We start from the raw sequence: 16,194 nt of genomic DNA, 5'->3' as shown, positions 1-16,194 counted from the left end.
TATACAGCACACATGTATGAGGAGTTATGAGCAAAGAGAACAAAATTTTCCACACAATTCCAAAAGAGCAATATGAAACCTTAGAGTATTTTCTGTAGTAACTGTTTCTGTAATCAGTTTAGTCCTGTGAACACTGGGAAGTCCTATTATTTGATCACATTACTTCTGTAATTTCAAGAATATATGGAACAAAATATTTGCAATTTAGATAGAGATAATTAAGTTCTGCCTGATTAGCTTATTTTTTATCATGTTATTAACATTCCATGGAAATTATCCCTTTAAATGTGAAGGGCCAATGTAGTACCAGCAATATTTGTGACTAACCTCTAAAATGAAGGAAAAAACAGCCACAAAACTTCGAAGTGCATCCCACTTAAATTCCCAATTCCTCTGCTTTACAGAGTAAGCTGAGCCTTTATCAGCCCAAAACAACACAGGTCACACTGAATTAACACCAGGACAAACACTGACTAAACCAATCTCAACACTTGACACTTGGGAATATTTTTTTTGCTAAGCCTTTTGGTCTACACAAATCACTTGATTTTGTCAAAGTCCAGACCAACATAAATGAGTAACTGAAGACACTTCTTTATTTTTGAGCTGCAAATAAAATGCCTGTGCTTAATAAATCCTGGCCTCTGTTTAAAATGGAATTAGTGCTTTCTTTTCAGAAGGTGTTTTATAGGTCATCTCTTTCCTAAATAATAGTTTATAAAACACTTTCAACAGTTTATCTTCGCCACCCTTTAAATTTTTCTAGCTTGTTCTTAATATAAAAATACTAACATTTCCTTCCAATTTTTTCCCATGGATTACGTTTAATAGTCTAAAACCGTTTACAAATTTATCAAGATTTTTAAAGGAAATGTTTAATTAAGTACTTTGGAATCAAACACGTACAGAGATTTTACTTTGTCAAGGTACAAAGGTTGTATTTCCTACTTTTAAAGACAGTGTTCCAAGTAAAAACTTGGAATGCTATCTAACATTTAATTATTTCAGTAGTTGACAGGAATTACAGGAAATATAATCTCAAATCTTATTTTAAAAAACCAAAACACAAAAGTTCATAAATCCAGCAAACTTATCCAGACATAGTTCTGGTGCAAGTCCTACCTGCCAGCATTAGGTGATAACTAATTATTAGTTTCAGACAAGAGAAATTCTTCATCCTGACACTTCAGCTGTATGCATTTCAAAAATGCTTTCCTGAGATGGATTGTTGCCTTTGGACAAGAACTGAGGAGTTAAACCCTTCTTGCATATCAGGCCTCTGAGTTCAGAACATCCAAACTCTTCTTACTTCAATGAACTTAAATCCTTAGTTCTCCCCCTCATCATAATTCTCTTGCAATAATCTCCTTAATTATTTTTTTACTAAATGCCACTTAATGCCCATAAAATACAGAACTTTTCAGCCTGAAGTAAGAGGCTAAAAAGGTCATTAAAATTACCTGAAGTCTCCCCTTTTTTTTTTTTTTTTTTGCTTCTCATGTACCTCTCTAGCTTCATGTTTCAGGTCCTGATTCATTTCTAATAAGCAGCACTCCAAAAGGAGAAAAAAATTACCAAAGACTTAATCCCAAATCACCAAGCAGCCAATAATACCAACCATAAAAGTAAGCCTACCTCTGAGGGGTGTTTTTTAAGAATCTATGAAGAAGATCACTCAACAGGTGGGGACAGGAGCAGCAGATCTAAGAAGAATCAGGAAGCAATCATCTGAGAGACCAAAGGCAGCTAAAGAAAACAAAGCCAAGGAGGAAAGAGGCAGAAGCTTTCTCCCACCACCTTCAAAAAAAGAGGAAAACAGATGAGAGGGAAACAATAAGCAGGGAGACTGCCTGCTGTAACATGATCTTCGTGTATGAGAAGTCAAGGCAGGACTCAGTTGTTTCAGCAGCAATTAAAAGGTACAAGAATTAAAACATGAGCAGATTTGACTGCAGGTATTAGAATGGACTGTCTGAAGTGTCTCAAAGCAGTGCAGTTTCCAAGGGCTGCAACATGACTTCTCATTCAGCATCAAAAATACTCTATAAGCTGCATCTATAAAGCACCATGAGAATAATGATAATCCAGTATGATTGAAAAACCTGAAAGGTATCCATTTCAAACCATGGACAAAAACATATGTACTACTCCTAGGAGAATGAAAGGCTGCTATTTTATTGCTCTTAAGCATTCACTGAAAGCAAAAGCACACAATGAAGTAGTGAAGTTCAGCCAGCACCAAAATAATTTTGCTGCAGAAATACAGGATCTCTCTGGAAAGATAAGAGAGGCATTTGGAAAAAAAAAAATGAGAAACCAGGCAGTTTGGGATTGGCTTTGCATAAAAAGACTCAAAATCCTGTTTTTAAATTGCAGATTTTAATTGTTAAAAACATTAAATATTTCAAGGTCAGTCAATCAGACACCACTGTTAATTACAATCTTTATACTGGGTCATGTCTCTGTGATAAAAGTGAGGAAGTATTTCAGAGCTCACTGTTAGATAAATCCTTTTCACTTACCAGTCTGAGTGCACATACTGAGCAGAAGAAACACAGAGTAAGAAGCAAGGCTGGCAACAATCAGCAGCAAGATACTAGAAACCACAAAATATTCACAATTAAGCACTTTTACAATACAATGCACTTTCGAGCTTTAAGAGTGCTTCTCTTGCAAGAATTAAGCTACAAGATTTCCTCATTTTATGGCTTTTATCTGCTGACTATGGTTCACGTGGTCTCTGGATCTTCCCAATACTTGCCAAGTTGCCCTGATGTGTGGATTACAGAATGGCCATAACCACGGGAGTTTGTGTGTGCACATACACACAAACACACATCCCCCAGTGAAGAGAAACCAATGCTTAGGAAATGGTCAAAGTGACAATTCCAGTGACTTTGGCCCCATCACCCACAGGTTAGCATTTGCAACAAGCAAAAGTGCAAACAAAAGCACAAGTTGATTCACTTGATTCACAAGTTTTCAGCCACATATCCATCCTATTCCACAAGGCCCATTCCTGGAGCTAAAGGAGATCAGAGTTTTGAAAGGAAAATATCAATCTATCAGGAGTAATGGCCAAGAAATTGCCACCCTGTGGCAATTTAATGCAACGTCTGGGTAGGATTTATGTTAGGCCAGATCTGAAAGACTAAATCAAAAAGGGGAAGATCTTAATCAACAATTCTGAAAGGCACAATATATTTATTTCTTCCTCAGATCTGCACATGAGTCTCAGTAATCAAGTTTTGTTCAATTTAAACCTACAAGGGGAGTTTAAAAATGAGTATATGTAAAACCTGAAAACTTACCTAAACCCCATGATCCCTGTGTTGGCCATGGCATAGGATAAGCCAAGTATCCCACTGCCCATGATTGCATTCATTAAGTTAAACACTGAGAAAGCAAAGGAAGAACCACGACTTGAAGAACTCTGTGAAAAGGAAAAAAAAAAAAAAAAAAAAAGCACAATTAGTGAAAGAGGTCTTTTGATCTTTCCTGAAATGAAATTCAAGGGAGGGGGGCAACAGTCAACTTCTCCTTCTTTAATCTAAAATCTCACTTCTCATTCTAAAAAGACGCAAATCCTTGCGCACTCACGATGCCGCCCCGTCAGCATCTCAAGACGCCCACAGCCTTCGAGCCCAGCGAACGCAGAGCGCAGAACGAGCAGAGCAAGATTCAGGCTCGGAGCAGGCTCTGCCTGCGTGCTCGCAACAGGGGGAGGCCCACGGCTGCACTTCCAAGCGCTCAGCAAGCGGGGAGTCGAAGGGATCAGCAGCAGCGATGGGACCAGAGGCTCATCCCCCCCCGCTCCAGGTGATTATCCCCTCCCCGGGGCCGTCCCGCACAGCCCCGTCCGGCCCGGCCTTTGAACCCGCGCTCCCCGAGCTTCTCCTCAGCACCCAGCGCAGCCCCCTCAGGGCGCTCCCTCCCCGCCGCCCTTCACACGCACGCTGCCCGGCGGCGGCGGCAGCAGCAGCGGGGCGGTCTCCCGGTCCTCCTCCTCCTCCTCCTCGTCCTCCTCCCGCCGCTCGCGGGCGGAGAGGTACCAGCCGCGGGCGGGCAGGGGCCGGACCCGCCCGGACCCCCAAGGCGGCGCCGCCGCCATCGCCCCCCGCGCCCGCCGAGCGCCGCCGAGGGGAGCGCAGGGGGCGGGGCCAACTGGGGGCGTGGGCATGTTGTGGGCGTGGCCACACGCGAGAGGCGGGGCCTTTGCGCCCCGCGCCCGCCCCGCTGAGGGGCCATAGAGGGGCGGGGAGTTGTGGGCGTGGTCACCGCCCCGGCCCCGCCCAGCCCGGCGCAGCGGCGATGACGCGCGCGCGCGGCGCGCGGGGCCCGGCATGAGGTGAGGGAGGGGGCGGGGGGGGGAGAGGGAGAATTCGCTGAGGGGAGAACGGGATAATCGGGGATCGTGGTGCTGGGGGAAAAACGGGATAATCAGAGATCATGGTGCTGAGGGGAGAACGGGATAATCGGGGATTGCGGTGCTGAGGGGAGAACGGGATAATCGGGGATCACGGTGCTGAGGGAAGAACGGGATAATCGGGGATCGTGGTGCTGAGGGAAAGGATGGTGGCTCTCCATAGGCGCCTTGGGAAGGTGGCGGCAGTGGCCTCCAGCCAGATCCAGCGTTGCGGGCGGCTTTATCTTGTGGGTTTAATCCAGTACCGAGAAGCGACAGGATGAGAGGACGTGGCCCCGAGTTGCTCCAGGGAAAGCTTAGTTTGGACGTGAGAAAGAATTTCGTCACAGAAAGGGTGATCAGACATTGGGACGATGTCGGGCAAAGTGGTGGAGTCAGCGTCCTGGAGGTGTTTAAGGAAAGACGGGGTGAGGCACCCCGCGCCATGGTGGTGGGTGTTCGGTCACAGTTCGACTCGATGATCCCAGAAATCTGTTCCAGCCGATTCGAGTCTCTGAGAACCACAGCACCCCTTTCCACGCCAGGAAAAGCACGGGGATGCTCAGGCCTCCGGGTGAGGATTTCTCCTGTGCAGCAGGCGTGAGGAATGCAGTGTGTTTTTCGGAAGGAGGTGTGCTCTGCCAAAGCCCTGGCTTAGGGGAGTGGGCGGCCTGGGAGGTGTAGGGAGTTGGGTGAGGAGCTGGGATTTGGGCGGGACAGGGGATGGGAGCAGGAGCGGCTTTGGCAGGGTTTGGGCACAGCAGGTTTGTGAAGGACAGAGCACACAGCCTGTTGTTACCCTGGAGAGGGGCAGGGCTGAGGGATGTTGTAAATGCAGGTGAACCCACTGGGAAGAAATGATGTCTGACTCCAGTTCAGAAGGCTGAATGATTTCTTTATTATAACTATGCTATAATACATTAATATACTATTTAAAGGAGATACTAAAACTACATACCTACTTTTCTATCATACCTAACTCACAACTCCTGACCCTCTGTCGAGAGTCCAGCCACGGGTGGATTGGATTGGCCATCAGGCTCAAACAATCCTCACCAGAATCCAATCAAGCAATCACCCCAGGTAAACAATTCTCCAAACACATTCCACATGTGAAAAACAAGGAGCAGAAACAGAAATTGGTTTTTTCTTTCTTCTCTCTGTGCTCCTCTATGAAAAAATCCTGAGAGAGAGAAGAATGTGCTTGCCACAGAGGGAGGCAGGCAAGAGAACCAGTTTCCTGGCAGAGCCTCTCCCTCAAAACAAGCTTTTACAAAAGTCAGGAGAAATGCCAGCCTCCAGCACCATCTAAACCATTGGTTCCTGCCTTGGAGCAGCCAGTGCCAAGGCTGAAAATTGGGCCCTTCTGGTCTGCCTCAAGTGGAGGAAACCATTTAGAGAAGTGTAAAGCCGCTTTGCAAGTTTCCATCCTGTGGATGAACCAGGGCTCAGTGGCAGGAGCAGACATTACTGATGCTCCTCTGGACCTTATGGGGGACATTGCATTTAATTAATGACCTTTCTGGCATGCACCTCATGGAGCAAAGGTCTTACAGAGCATGGAACCTCTAACACTGGGGCCTGGGAGGCAGAAATCACCCAAGAGTGATCATGACCACTGTTTCTAATATCTGTTTTCTAGCAACCACTGCTTGGTAATGAATTTTACCAGACACAAGAGGGATCCAACAGGAGTAGGATCAAGACAGTAGAAATCTTTCCATTTGGCTTACTGAGATTAATATCACATTTATTAGAACAAAGAGAGGTCATTGTTTTTTGGCAGGAGGGGATTATCTCGCTGCTTGAAGTCAGTTAATGTTTGAGTCTAAAAGTACATTTGCAAAATAACAAATTTGCAGCATATATTTCATAATAAAGAGCTTTACTGAGCTATTGTGGATTGTTTGGTACAGATGGAAATTCTGGTTTAAGAGAACAGCAAATCCATGTGATTTGCAGCCTTTTAAATGGAATGATTACATAATGTCTATAAAATGAATAATTTCTCTTCTAGGACTTTGTGGAGATTGGGATACTGTGCCAAACTACTGAAAACGAATCATTTTAGGACAGCTGCATCAAATACATCATTTCCAGCAGTTTGGATGCTATTGGCACAACATTCTGGCAAAATACCTGGGCTCTTTGTAGTAGTTAAAAAAAATACTTTCTTCACAATGCCCGAAACCGTGGAGGATAAAACGAATCCAGAACTGTATTTGCCACATCCTGGAGTGCGTGGGATGACGCTGCTCAACAGAGAGGCTTTCAAAAGGACAGTGGTTGTTCCAGCTCTTAAAGTCAAGAAGGAAATTGTGCATAGTGTGCTGAAGTCCCTAAAACAATCAGTACTGCAGCGCCCCGGCCTCAAGCGGGTGGTGGAGGATCCAGAGGATGAGGACAGTAGATTTGTTATCCTGGATCCTCATAAAGTACCGGAATTCTCATTAGGAGAGTCAGAGCAGCAGGCCCTAAAACAGCTCAATGTCCATCCTGAGGTGTCCAAGTACCACCTGGAGCTGAGCTATGAGAATTTCAAGTCGGAGGAGATCCTGCGAGCCGTCCTTCCCGAGGGTCAGGAGGTCACCTCTGGATTCAGCCGTGTTGGCCACATTGCTCATTTGAACCTCAGGGATCACCAGCTGCCCTACAGACACTTGATTGGTAGGTGAAACAGCTCGGGAAGGTGTCTGTGTCGTTTGTATATTGTTACAAAGTTGCTGTGCTGAGGGGCACAGCTCTCCTCTCACAGTGTGGTGCTCTCACTGCGCTGAGCCCTGGGCCAAGGTGAAGTGTGTGCCTTGGAAAGGGCACAGCTGCAGCCCTCAGTCATTAGAGAGAGGTTCCAACACACACTTACTTTTGTTGATTTACCTGTTAACAGCAGGTTTGTTGTTTCTGTTGCAAAACATGAAAAGGTCGTGGTCCCTTAATGATAACTATCTCCCACCCTCTCTTTCAGGCCAGGTTATAATGGACAAGAATCCGGGAGTCACCTGTGTAGTGAATAAAACCAATATTATCGACAGCACGTACAGGAATTTTGAAATGGAAGTGCTTGCTGGAGAGAACAACCTGGTGACCAAGGTACAGGCCTTTCCCCCCTGGTATTTTAAATTTAAAGTGCTAAAACCCAAAGGAACCTTCTGGAGAGCTGTGATGCAGGGATGCTGCTGAGGCCGTTCCTTTGCACAATGCCTTTCCTAACACCTGAGCCTAAGGGTTGGCTGTTACTTCTGCATACCTTTGTCCTGGTCTGCCAAGGGCAAACTCAGCCACAGGGATCAGGAAGGCGTGTATTCTTCCAAGTTCACAGCCTAGATTTAATGATGTGGATTTGATCTAAGAAAATCCAATATCCTAATTTCACCAAGCCTGGTACAGTGGCCAGTACAGAAATTTCTATCTCACCGACTTTGCAACTTAGGCAACATTTTGCCTTTGCCTTTTTCCTCTCCTGTCAGCAGCAAGACAAACCTCCTGTCTCCTCTGCTCTGACATTTATCAGGTGTAATCACTGTGTAACTGCCAAGTGTTCTCCGCATAGGGCTTTTTGTCTGTAGATGGAAACTTGGCCACTGCTTCCACAAAAATATTTTCTCTTATCTGTTAGCAGCTTTATACTTTCAAAGGAGAAAACATGAGATTACCAAATAAAAAGTTGAATAGCTTGGTGGAACACCCTGTTCATGCAGAGAGAAGGCCGTTGGATTGTCAAGGCAGCAGTGACAACTGAGTATTATGCAGATGGTGTCACCACACACCTGGCACACCATGGAGCTGCGTCCAGGAGTGCAGAGACACTTCAGGGTGTTTCTTGCTGGCAAAGCAAACGATGTCGTGATCTGGATCCCAAGTTACTGTATTTTGGAATCAGACAATTCCACGTGCTGGTGCAAAGAGAGTATTATCTTCCATCCCATTCTCATCTGAATAAATACTCTTCCTTTTCAGGTTTGTTCTTGAGATAGTGGTCATCCCAAAGCTTGGGTTTGGATCAGCTTCCAGACTCTGTCACCTTGGGAGATGAAATACAGTATTTTTCAAGCTGCAGAACTGGCTCCCAGTGGCTTTGAATTTGGCTGACGGTTCCTGTTCTTGGGCCTATCATTCTCAGACACTTATTTACTGTGTGCACTCCACAAAGGAGGGCTTGAGGCATCTTTCCAAGGTCTGCTTTCAATAAAGGAGTTGTCAGCCAGCCACAAAGCTCTTGAAAACCACCAGATTTTTTAGAGTCATTTTAAGTTGCTGCTTTATTTCCACCTGGTGATTGAGACCTGTATAGAGTCAGCCATTGGGATTGACACTTGGGGACATGGCTGTTTCTGATGAGTTAAAGATTTAAGATCTGTTTACTTAATTGCTTAGATGATCTGTATATTTAAGATTCACATATGCTACCAGTGGGACAATGCTGATGTACATGTTACCTTTCGATAAGGCACCTTGTTTTTTAATTTTCTTAATTAATGATAATGCTTAAATCTGCCTGGCATTTGAACACAGAGGCTTAAGCAAATGTTTTGGACTTCCAGGTCAAAGAAAATAACATTGCCTATGAACTGGACTTTTCCAAAGTGTACTGGAACCCGCGCCTGTCCACCGAGCACGGCCGTATAGTGGAGCTGCTGAGGGCCGGCGATGTTCTCTTCGACGTCTTCGCTGGCATCGGGCCTTTCGCCATCCCAGCGGCCAAGAGAAAGTGCCGAGTGTTCGCCAACGACCTCAACCCCGAGTCCTACACCTGGCTCCTGCACAACTGCAAGCTCAACAAAGTGGACACCAAGGTGAAGGCGTTCAACATGGACGGCAGGGACTTCCTGCGGGGGCCGGTGAGGGAGGAGCTCAGCAAAGAGCTCCCGCTCCTGAGGGAAGGACAGAAAACTGCCTTCCACATAGTGATGAATTTGCCAGCTCTGGCTGTGGAGTTTCTGGATGTTTTCAGGCATCTCTTGGTCGGGGAGCCCTGCAGCCCTGCTGGCCTTCCCACTGTGCACTGCTATGGGTTCTCCAAACACAGCAACCCAGCCAGAGACATTCAGGAGCGAGCGGAAGCTACGCTGGGAACCTCCTTGGCCGGACGCTGTTCCACTTTCCCGGTCAGGAACGTGGCGCCCAACAAGGAGATGCTGTGCCTCAGTTTCCAGATCCCAGCAGATGTGCTCTACAAGAGGCCCTGCCCTGATGAAGGTAAGGAGCAAACCTCCCATGTGGCATTGGGATTTCAGACTACACCTTGTGCTGCCTCGGGCTGGTCCCACCTGGTCAGCCCCAAGGGCCACTACAGGCATGTGACAGCGGTGTGGATGTGGCACTGAGCGCGGAGGTGGCCGGCAGGACCCAGCGCCTGCACGTGTGCAGCAGCTGCAGGGCTTCCTTGCTTTGCTAACAGCAGCCTGCTCCTCTGATCCCAGCATGAGCCTCCTGAGAAATATGGTGGACTGGACAGGATCACCCCACAGGCCGTAAACCAGACCTTTATGCCTCAGGTTGAGGCTGAGGAAGGATGGGGACTCAGTGATCCTTGTGGGCCCTTCCAGTGCAGGATATTCAGTGGCTCTGTGATCCAATGCCAAGCGCACGTCTCTGTGCTTTTGCCCAGATCGGTGCACTTCCAAGGGACTGGTCCCAGCTCTGACCTTCTCCTTATGCTCATACAGACTCAGTGAGGTCTGGAGTCAGCTCATCAGCAGAATCAGGTTCTGTACCTGATTGAGTTTAACTGAGACACAGATACCCTTAGTGATCTTCAGGGCTGAACTTGGTTGGTGGTGGGGTTTTCTTTTTTTATTTATAATTGCTCATTGAAGAAACTGGTTGGTTTCAGTGACCTTGGGCTTTGCACTACATGACAAAGGGAGCAGAGGGAGCCTCTCATCTGCAGTTACATGAACTGGGGGAAAGGAGGTTTGTTTTTAAGCTTTAATGCCATGAAACTGATTTTTATGCTGTTGTTGGGTAGCTCTGAAATGCAAGTCCAAATGTAGCTCCATACAGGTTTTTGGAGAGTCTGTTTTGGCATTCAGTAAAGACCCCCCATTATTGCTCTAAGAGTTTTCATTTGTGACTGTTAATCACGATTTGAACTCTCATCTCTTCCTGTTAAATCCCTTAACAGAGCTCCCTTTTCCAGACCTTGTGGTAGGTCAGTCTGTTTACTGTACGTTAAATAATTTACTTCTTCTAACCTTTTCCAGCAAAACCAGCCTCGAAACGTCTGTGTACCAGCCAAGATTCTTCGGAAGAGAAGGCACTGAGTTGAAGACCAGACCTATGGTGACTATCTTAGTTTGTGTAAAGGATATTTGGGGTGTCTCTGTTTTACCCCTTGAGTAGTAAGGAGCAGACCTGTGTTCCTATGGAGTTGCAGCTTTCTTTTGGGAGCCTTGCTTCCTGCAGTCACCTTTTCTTCTCATTGTGGGATCGATTGGAATTGCTACTACAAAAAATTAAGATGTTATTCTCTTACAATAAATTTGTTTTGGTACTTCCCTGCTCTCTATTGTTTCATGCCCTGTGCTAACTCAGTGGCAGGGCCTGGGGTAGTTTTGTGCTGTAGCATTTTGGTGATGTGCAAGTTGTGGGGAGAACAGACTTTTATGTCTTGTCAGGTCTAGGAAGGTGACTGATATAACCCCTGCCCTGGATTCTCCCCGACAGATGTTCTGGTTTCAGAATATTGGATTATGGTTAGCAGATGTACAAACAGCTCTTGTGTAAGCAAGGTAACCTTTCAAAAGCTTAACCTGAGATACCAAAAGGGCCTGATGGCTCAACATCCTGAGGTTTTGATTAAAAAATTCTTTTTAACACCAAGATTTAGTTAGGGATTAGTTGACTCTTAACTTTGTGTTTGCTCACGGTTAGAGCCAGAAAGACTTTAATGTCTTTTGCACATTTGCAGATGAAGTTTATGCTTGCATTGCAGTTCCAGGCTGAAACCAGCACCTGAAAAACAGTTCTGTCCTCCTGAAACCGTGTCCTCCTGTGGCTTTTGTGCCTCTGCCCTCTCCAGCTCTCCCCACCTCTGCCTGCTCCCCTGCTGCAGTCCCTGGATGATCTTTCTGGCTGGCTGCTTGTATTCTGCAGGGATTTGAAAAGCCTCTGCCTTTGATTTCCTTTTCTTACCCATCCAAACTATTGTTGGGCAATGTCAACCACAAATAGTTTATTTGGCCAGAGAACTCGGCTCGCCTTCTCGGTTTCAGATATTTTCCCTCAGCCCAAGCTCTGAGCTCACGCCCAGCAACCAGATGTCTGTCACCCTCCTGGCCCTGCTGCTGTGGCTCCAGCCCTGAGCCTGCAGCCCACTGCATTTTTGGTTCTCACCCAAACACCACCAAGGGCCACGGATTTGTTTTGCTGGTGGCTCCGTGTGACGGCCTTTCCTTGCCTTGGCCATGCAGCCGGTGTTTGGAGCGAGCCCTCGCAGCCAGGTTCCTGCAGGATCTCATTTGTCAATCCCCAGGGAGGCTGTCCTGGCTCACCCGGCTATCCTGATTCCTCCCTGGCCTGCACTGAACCCGAGCACTCCTGCTCAGGCCTTTAAGAGCAGTCCCTGCAGCCCCAGCCTGCCAGTGCTCTCCTCCCAGGCACGGCTGTGCGGGGATTCTGCCCCGGCCCCGCTGCTGCTGCGCTGCCTGTCCCGTTTCCTGACACCTCTGCTGCTGTCCAGCTGCTGCCCTCCCCCTTTCCATAAACATCTGAAGGCAGCTCCTGTTCTCTGGAGCCCCCCACAAACACTGCTGGAGTGATAAGGCCCTCCACCACTCTGGAATGGTGCAGCCACCCTGGGATCCCTGCCTGACACAGATTGCGAGTCCCTGTGACTTCACATTGCTTCACAGCCCCAATTTAGGGCTTGGCACCACTGCACCAACCCAAACCAGGCTTTGATCACCATTTCTGGGCCAAGCCTGTAAAATACCTAACTCTGATTTTCCACTACAGTGTCCCAGGGCAGGGAAGGATTTGAAGTGGTAAAAGTTTTTTTTTTTTTTCCCTGAAGGACTGAATGCCAGTGTCATTCCAGCAGCATAACTTCAGTTTAGATACCAGTCCAGCAGATACATCACTATGCTCATAACCAGGGGTTTTCCAGCTCTCTGTGCACTTGCCAGTTCTGTGTACAAGAAATGGCATAAAAATAATGGCCATGCTACACACAAGTTAATGAGTGTATTGAAATTATAAATATTAATATGCATATGCAGTTCTGCATTCATTAGGGCATGACCTGGGGCTGTACAAAGTGAGTATAAAGAGAGCATTGGTGAGGTGCATCTTTGCCAGTCTGGGTGAGCAGAGGGGAGGGGAGGAGAGGAGGGAAGTATCTGATCTCCTTACCTCTGCCTCCTGTAACATTCCTTGTCAGCAGCTGTTCTGGGCACAACCAAGGGGATTTCAAAGGGCAATGGAAATTTTGCTGTCTCCTCCCATTTTCTCTAATAAGAAAACACCAAGTCTAGAATACATCTCATTCATCTCTTTATTACAGTATAGAAAAGATACATCCATCTAGTGCACTCCTCAGAGCAGGATTAACATCTGTGAGCAGGTGGCCCATAAAACATGGCCCAAGGTGGCTGTCCCGAGCAGCTTCCCACCTCCTGCAGTTGGTCAAGGCTCCATTACAAGGAGCAGGTAAGGAATACAAAAAGGATCATATCAGGTGGTAGGGATCATCCCCAAAGCCAAAGGGATGTTCCCACCTAAAGAAACTCCTGAGTTTATGACAGAAAAGTTGCAAATGGAGATAAACAGGGAAAAAGCAAACATACAAAAGCAAAACAAACAAACAAACCCCAAAAGGGAACCCCACAATTTTGACTATGACAGTGACTTTGCCATGTATGGAGGTTTCTTAGATTGCTTCTAGAGCACCTCAGCTGAAAGACCTTGAGCTAAAGGGTTTTTTCCAAAGAAAGGTAAGAACCAAGTGACACACAGAGGAAGGATCCCACACAAGAGTTGTGTCAGCATATTTCCAGAGTTTCTTGTCTCATCCAGCTGGCAGGAGGAAAAACCCACTTGTCTAAACTGGGAAAACTAGTTTTATGGGAAGAAAATGCAGGGTTGAATATTGACACTAAATGTTATAATCAAAATGGCATTTAAATACTTGTGCAAATAAAACCCTGCAATAAGAGTAAAACCACAAACTTTAATAAAGTCTGGCTTTATTTTAAAAAAAATTACAAGTGTATTTCTTTAAGCCTCAAACATACACAGCTGAGTTATTCACATCTTCCATTAGATGTGGCTTATTGCTTCAGCCTCCCTCAGCAAAGTGCCACATGACTAACGAGTTTCCCCCTCCACAAGAATGCATCTACCATTTTACAAAGCTCTGGTGCAGAGGGGGTTTGGTTTCCCTTTAACACTTAAATGCAGCTGGTTTTGCAGCAGAGGGGTGCGCAGAGCAGCGAGTGCAGCCCGGCCCCTGCAGACGGCAGCGATCCTGCCCCGCCTGTGCTGCCTTGGGTGGCTCCTCGCCCCGCTGGGTGTCCCTTGGTCACAGGCTGGTGCTCCCTGGCTAGCTGGGGTGCCAGAAGAGCCCGCTGAAAGCGTCCTGCAGGGCCCGGTGACAAGCCAGGGAGGACGTGTAGCCCCCAGCCAGGTCCTGCGGAGAGGCGGCTCGAACGTGGGTGAGGTACCTGCAGCAAAGAGCAGTGTCATTTCAGAGCAGAGGAAACACATCAAACACCCCTGCAGCTCACAGGACAGCGAGGTTGAGGCTACTTTTTAGGAGAAGCAAGGAGATGGAGCTGCCCACTGCCCACTGGACACATCAGGATAAAACTTCTGTGAGTTAAAGCAATGAATTAAAGCTCCTTCAGCCAGGCTGCCCCAACCAGCGCTCTGGTGGCACAGGGTTAAGGGCACCCAGGGGTTTGTGTTCTCTGTGCTCGCTCTGGGGGTGGCTCATTTCCCCACTCCCACAGGTCCTGCCAAGGCAAGGACACCACCAGAAGCCTTCCTGCACTCCCACAGGAACAGGAGGGTTTCAGCTCTGTCACTTAATGCCAGACACTCCTCCAAACTGACTGTGCCGGTTGCTCTGATGACCACAGGGCTGAGCTTCCTTTGCTTGCTACCTGTGCCTGGAGCCCACTGACCCTGGGAATTAGATCTGTGGGAGACCACCATCATTTTGGCTGAAGAAGGTTCTAAACTTCCCCATTAATTAAGCATCATTACCCATTTGCAGAGCTGTCTAATTCTACCCCAAACCTTCCAGAGCGTTGAACTGACGTGGAAACACGAGTTGACATGGAAGCAGGAGTTGACATGGAAACACAAACACGCTGCCTGGGCTGGCACTGCCACTCTTGGCTCCCCTTGGCTCCTTCCAAGGGCTCCACCCCAGCCACACACGCTGAGAGCTCCTGCTAAAGGATGGCTTCATCCCACACTGTAACCCCACGGCTCTTGCACCCCATGAGACAAGTACAACAGAGATTCTTCACCAGTTTTGCACCAAAACCCCATCAAACAGACAGATCCACAGCCCAGCAGCACCAGCACGAGAACCATCTCCAACCCTGACCATCAGACACAAGCCCATAAACACCAAGTGCTTTCCACAGGGGCGCTTCAGCCGCTGTTTTGATTCCTCACTTGGTACATGTTGCTCCTGGGAAGGTTGAGTCATTCCACCTCTGGCTTGGCAATCCAAGCATAAACTTGCAAAACGCACACAGCCTTTTATAATGTTATCCCAAGAAACCTAAAACAGCTGCACTTTTGGCAGGAAAATACAGGACCACCAGTAAAATATCCAAAACAGTTGCATCTTTTAATTTATGACTGTACACTGTTTCCATAAAGAGTATATAAAACAGGTCAGATTTTATAGGTAAGACATAATAAACAGTCATACCCATTGATGCCATAAAAGCATAGAGAAAGAGATTACTGAGTAATGATTAATTACAATTTTAAAAACTGTATTTCTCGCACCTAATAACCACAATGCACAGACATGAGCAATGTTTCTGAGATATTCTTGGTGAGATGCTGAAGCTGAGACTGAATTTACCTCCTGTGACTGAGCTGAGGTGTTTTGCACCAAGCTGTGACAGAATCTGGCCCTCACTGCCAGACTGCCCTCACTCCCATCAGCACAGACACAGGCAGGAGAGCACAGAGTAATAATAAAATAAACCCTTTTAATAGTACTCAGTCCAAAAGAATCTACAAACACAGCAACAAAGCTGGTCCCATCTCTTAATTTGCAAGGGGAGGTGGTCTGCAGAGAGCTCTTGGTTTGTGGCAGAACACATTTTATGGGTTTTAATTTTTTTTTTAAACATTCTTGTTACTTGTCCCTTAATATTTTAAGAGGAAGATCTCATCCTTCCCAAAGGCCTTTTAAAACTGCAGTGGGAAACAGGAGCTCCTTTCCCCAGCCAGGAACGATGGGCACTGACAACAACAAATAATTTCCTTCAGAACGCTGGTGTGAAACTACCTCTACCCTCCAAAACAGAAAGTCTTATAAAAATCAGTTCCCATATTGGATTTCACTTCTATCATATTTATTTCATTGCACAATTTCATTTTCCCCTCATGCATGAAACAGTCCAGTGAAAATGGGAGTATTTTACATTTCAATATTAACAAAGGTTCCTTGTGTCTTTCTCATTACTTTTCTTATCTTCCCTTACTTATATATCACTGAAAGGAGAAAAACAGAGCCTATTGTTTCCCTTTTTCTAGGACGTCCGAAATTGAAGTGTTAGTTTCATAAGACAACCTGACTTCCAGCCACTGCAGCACTT

At 46.6% G+C, this 16,194-nt stretch overlaps 3 protein-coding genes across 10 annotated transcripts in view; 1 reads left to right on the top strand and 2 right to left on the bottom strand.

The window, feature by feature from the left end:
• SLC38A6 (solute carrier family 38 member 6) overlaps positions 1-4,130 on the bottom strand; it is a 38,169-nt gene extending 34,039 nt beyond the window's left edge. For both annotated transcript variants that reach the window (XM_053946456.1, XM_053946457.1), the window contains exons 1-3: positions 3,956-4,130; positions 3,312-3,433; positions 2,523-2,596 (exon numbers count right to left, since the gene is read on the bottom strand). In XM_053946456.1, the coding sequence (XP_053802431.1) occupies positions 2,523-2,596; positions 3,312-3,433; positions 3,956-4,111 (352 nt within the window). In that variant the 5' untranslated portion in view covers positions 4,112-4,130. The remainder of the gene's footprint in view (positions 1-2,522; positions 2,597-3,311; positions 3,434-3,955) is intronic.
• Positions 4,131-4,289: 159 nt separating this feature from the next.
• TRMT5 (tRNA methyltransferase 5) lies at positions 4,290-10,902 on the top strand. Of its 6 annotated transcripts, none has more exons than XM_053946594.1 (7): positions 4,329-4,348; positions 4,907-4,979; positions 5,418-5,488; positions 6,423-7,072; positions 7,371-7,495; positions 8,947-9,601; positions 10,609-10,902. In XM_053946594.1, the coding sequence occupies exons 1-7, from the start codon at positions 4,344-4,346 to the stop codon at positions 10,671-10,673; spliced, it is 1,644 nt and encodes a 547-aa protein (XP_053802569.1). In that variant the 5' UTR covers positions 4,329-4,343; the 3' UTR covers positions 10,674-10,902. The 6 variants fall into 6 exon arrangements, with proteins under 6 accessions (XP_053802571.1, XP_053802569.1, XP_053802567.1 ...); XM_053946593.1 differs by lacking the exon at positions 4,329-4,348 and adding an exon at positions 4,685-4,814; XM_053946592.1 differs by lacking the exon at positions 4,329-4,348 and having other exon boundaries at positions 4,462-4,979.
• A 1,979-nt stretch (positions 10,903-12,881) lies between these two features.
• The window catches only part of MNAT1 (MNAT1 component of CDK activating kinase), a 117,743-nt gene continuing 114,430 nt past the window's right edge, over positions 12,882-16,194 (bottom strand). For both annotated transcript variants that reach the window (XM_053945558.1, XM_053945559.1), the window contains exon 8: positions 12,882-14,067. In XM_053945558.1, the coding sequence (XP_053801533.1) occupies positions 13,947-14,067 (121 nt within the window). In that variant the 3' untranslated portion in view covers positions 12,882-13,946. The remainder of the gene's footprint in view (positions 14,068-16,194) is intronic.

Source organism: Vidua chalybeata, chromosome 6 (assembly GCF_026979565.1).
Source record: "Vidua chalybeata isolate OUT-0048 chromosome 6, bVidCha1 merged haplotype, whole genome shotgun sequence".
Lineage (NCBI taxonomy): Eukaryota > Metazoa > Chordata > Aves > Passeriformes > Viduidae > Vidua > Vidua chalybeata.
Note: the sequence above shows the minus strand (reverse complement) of the source record. Positions and strands in the feature narration are given on the sequence as shown.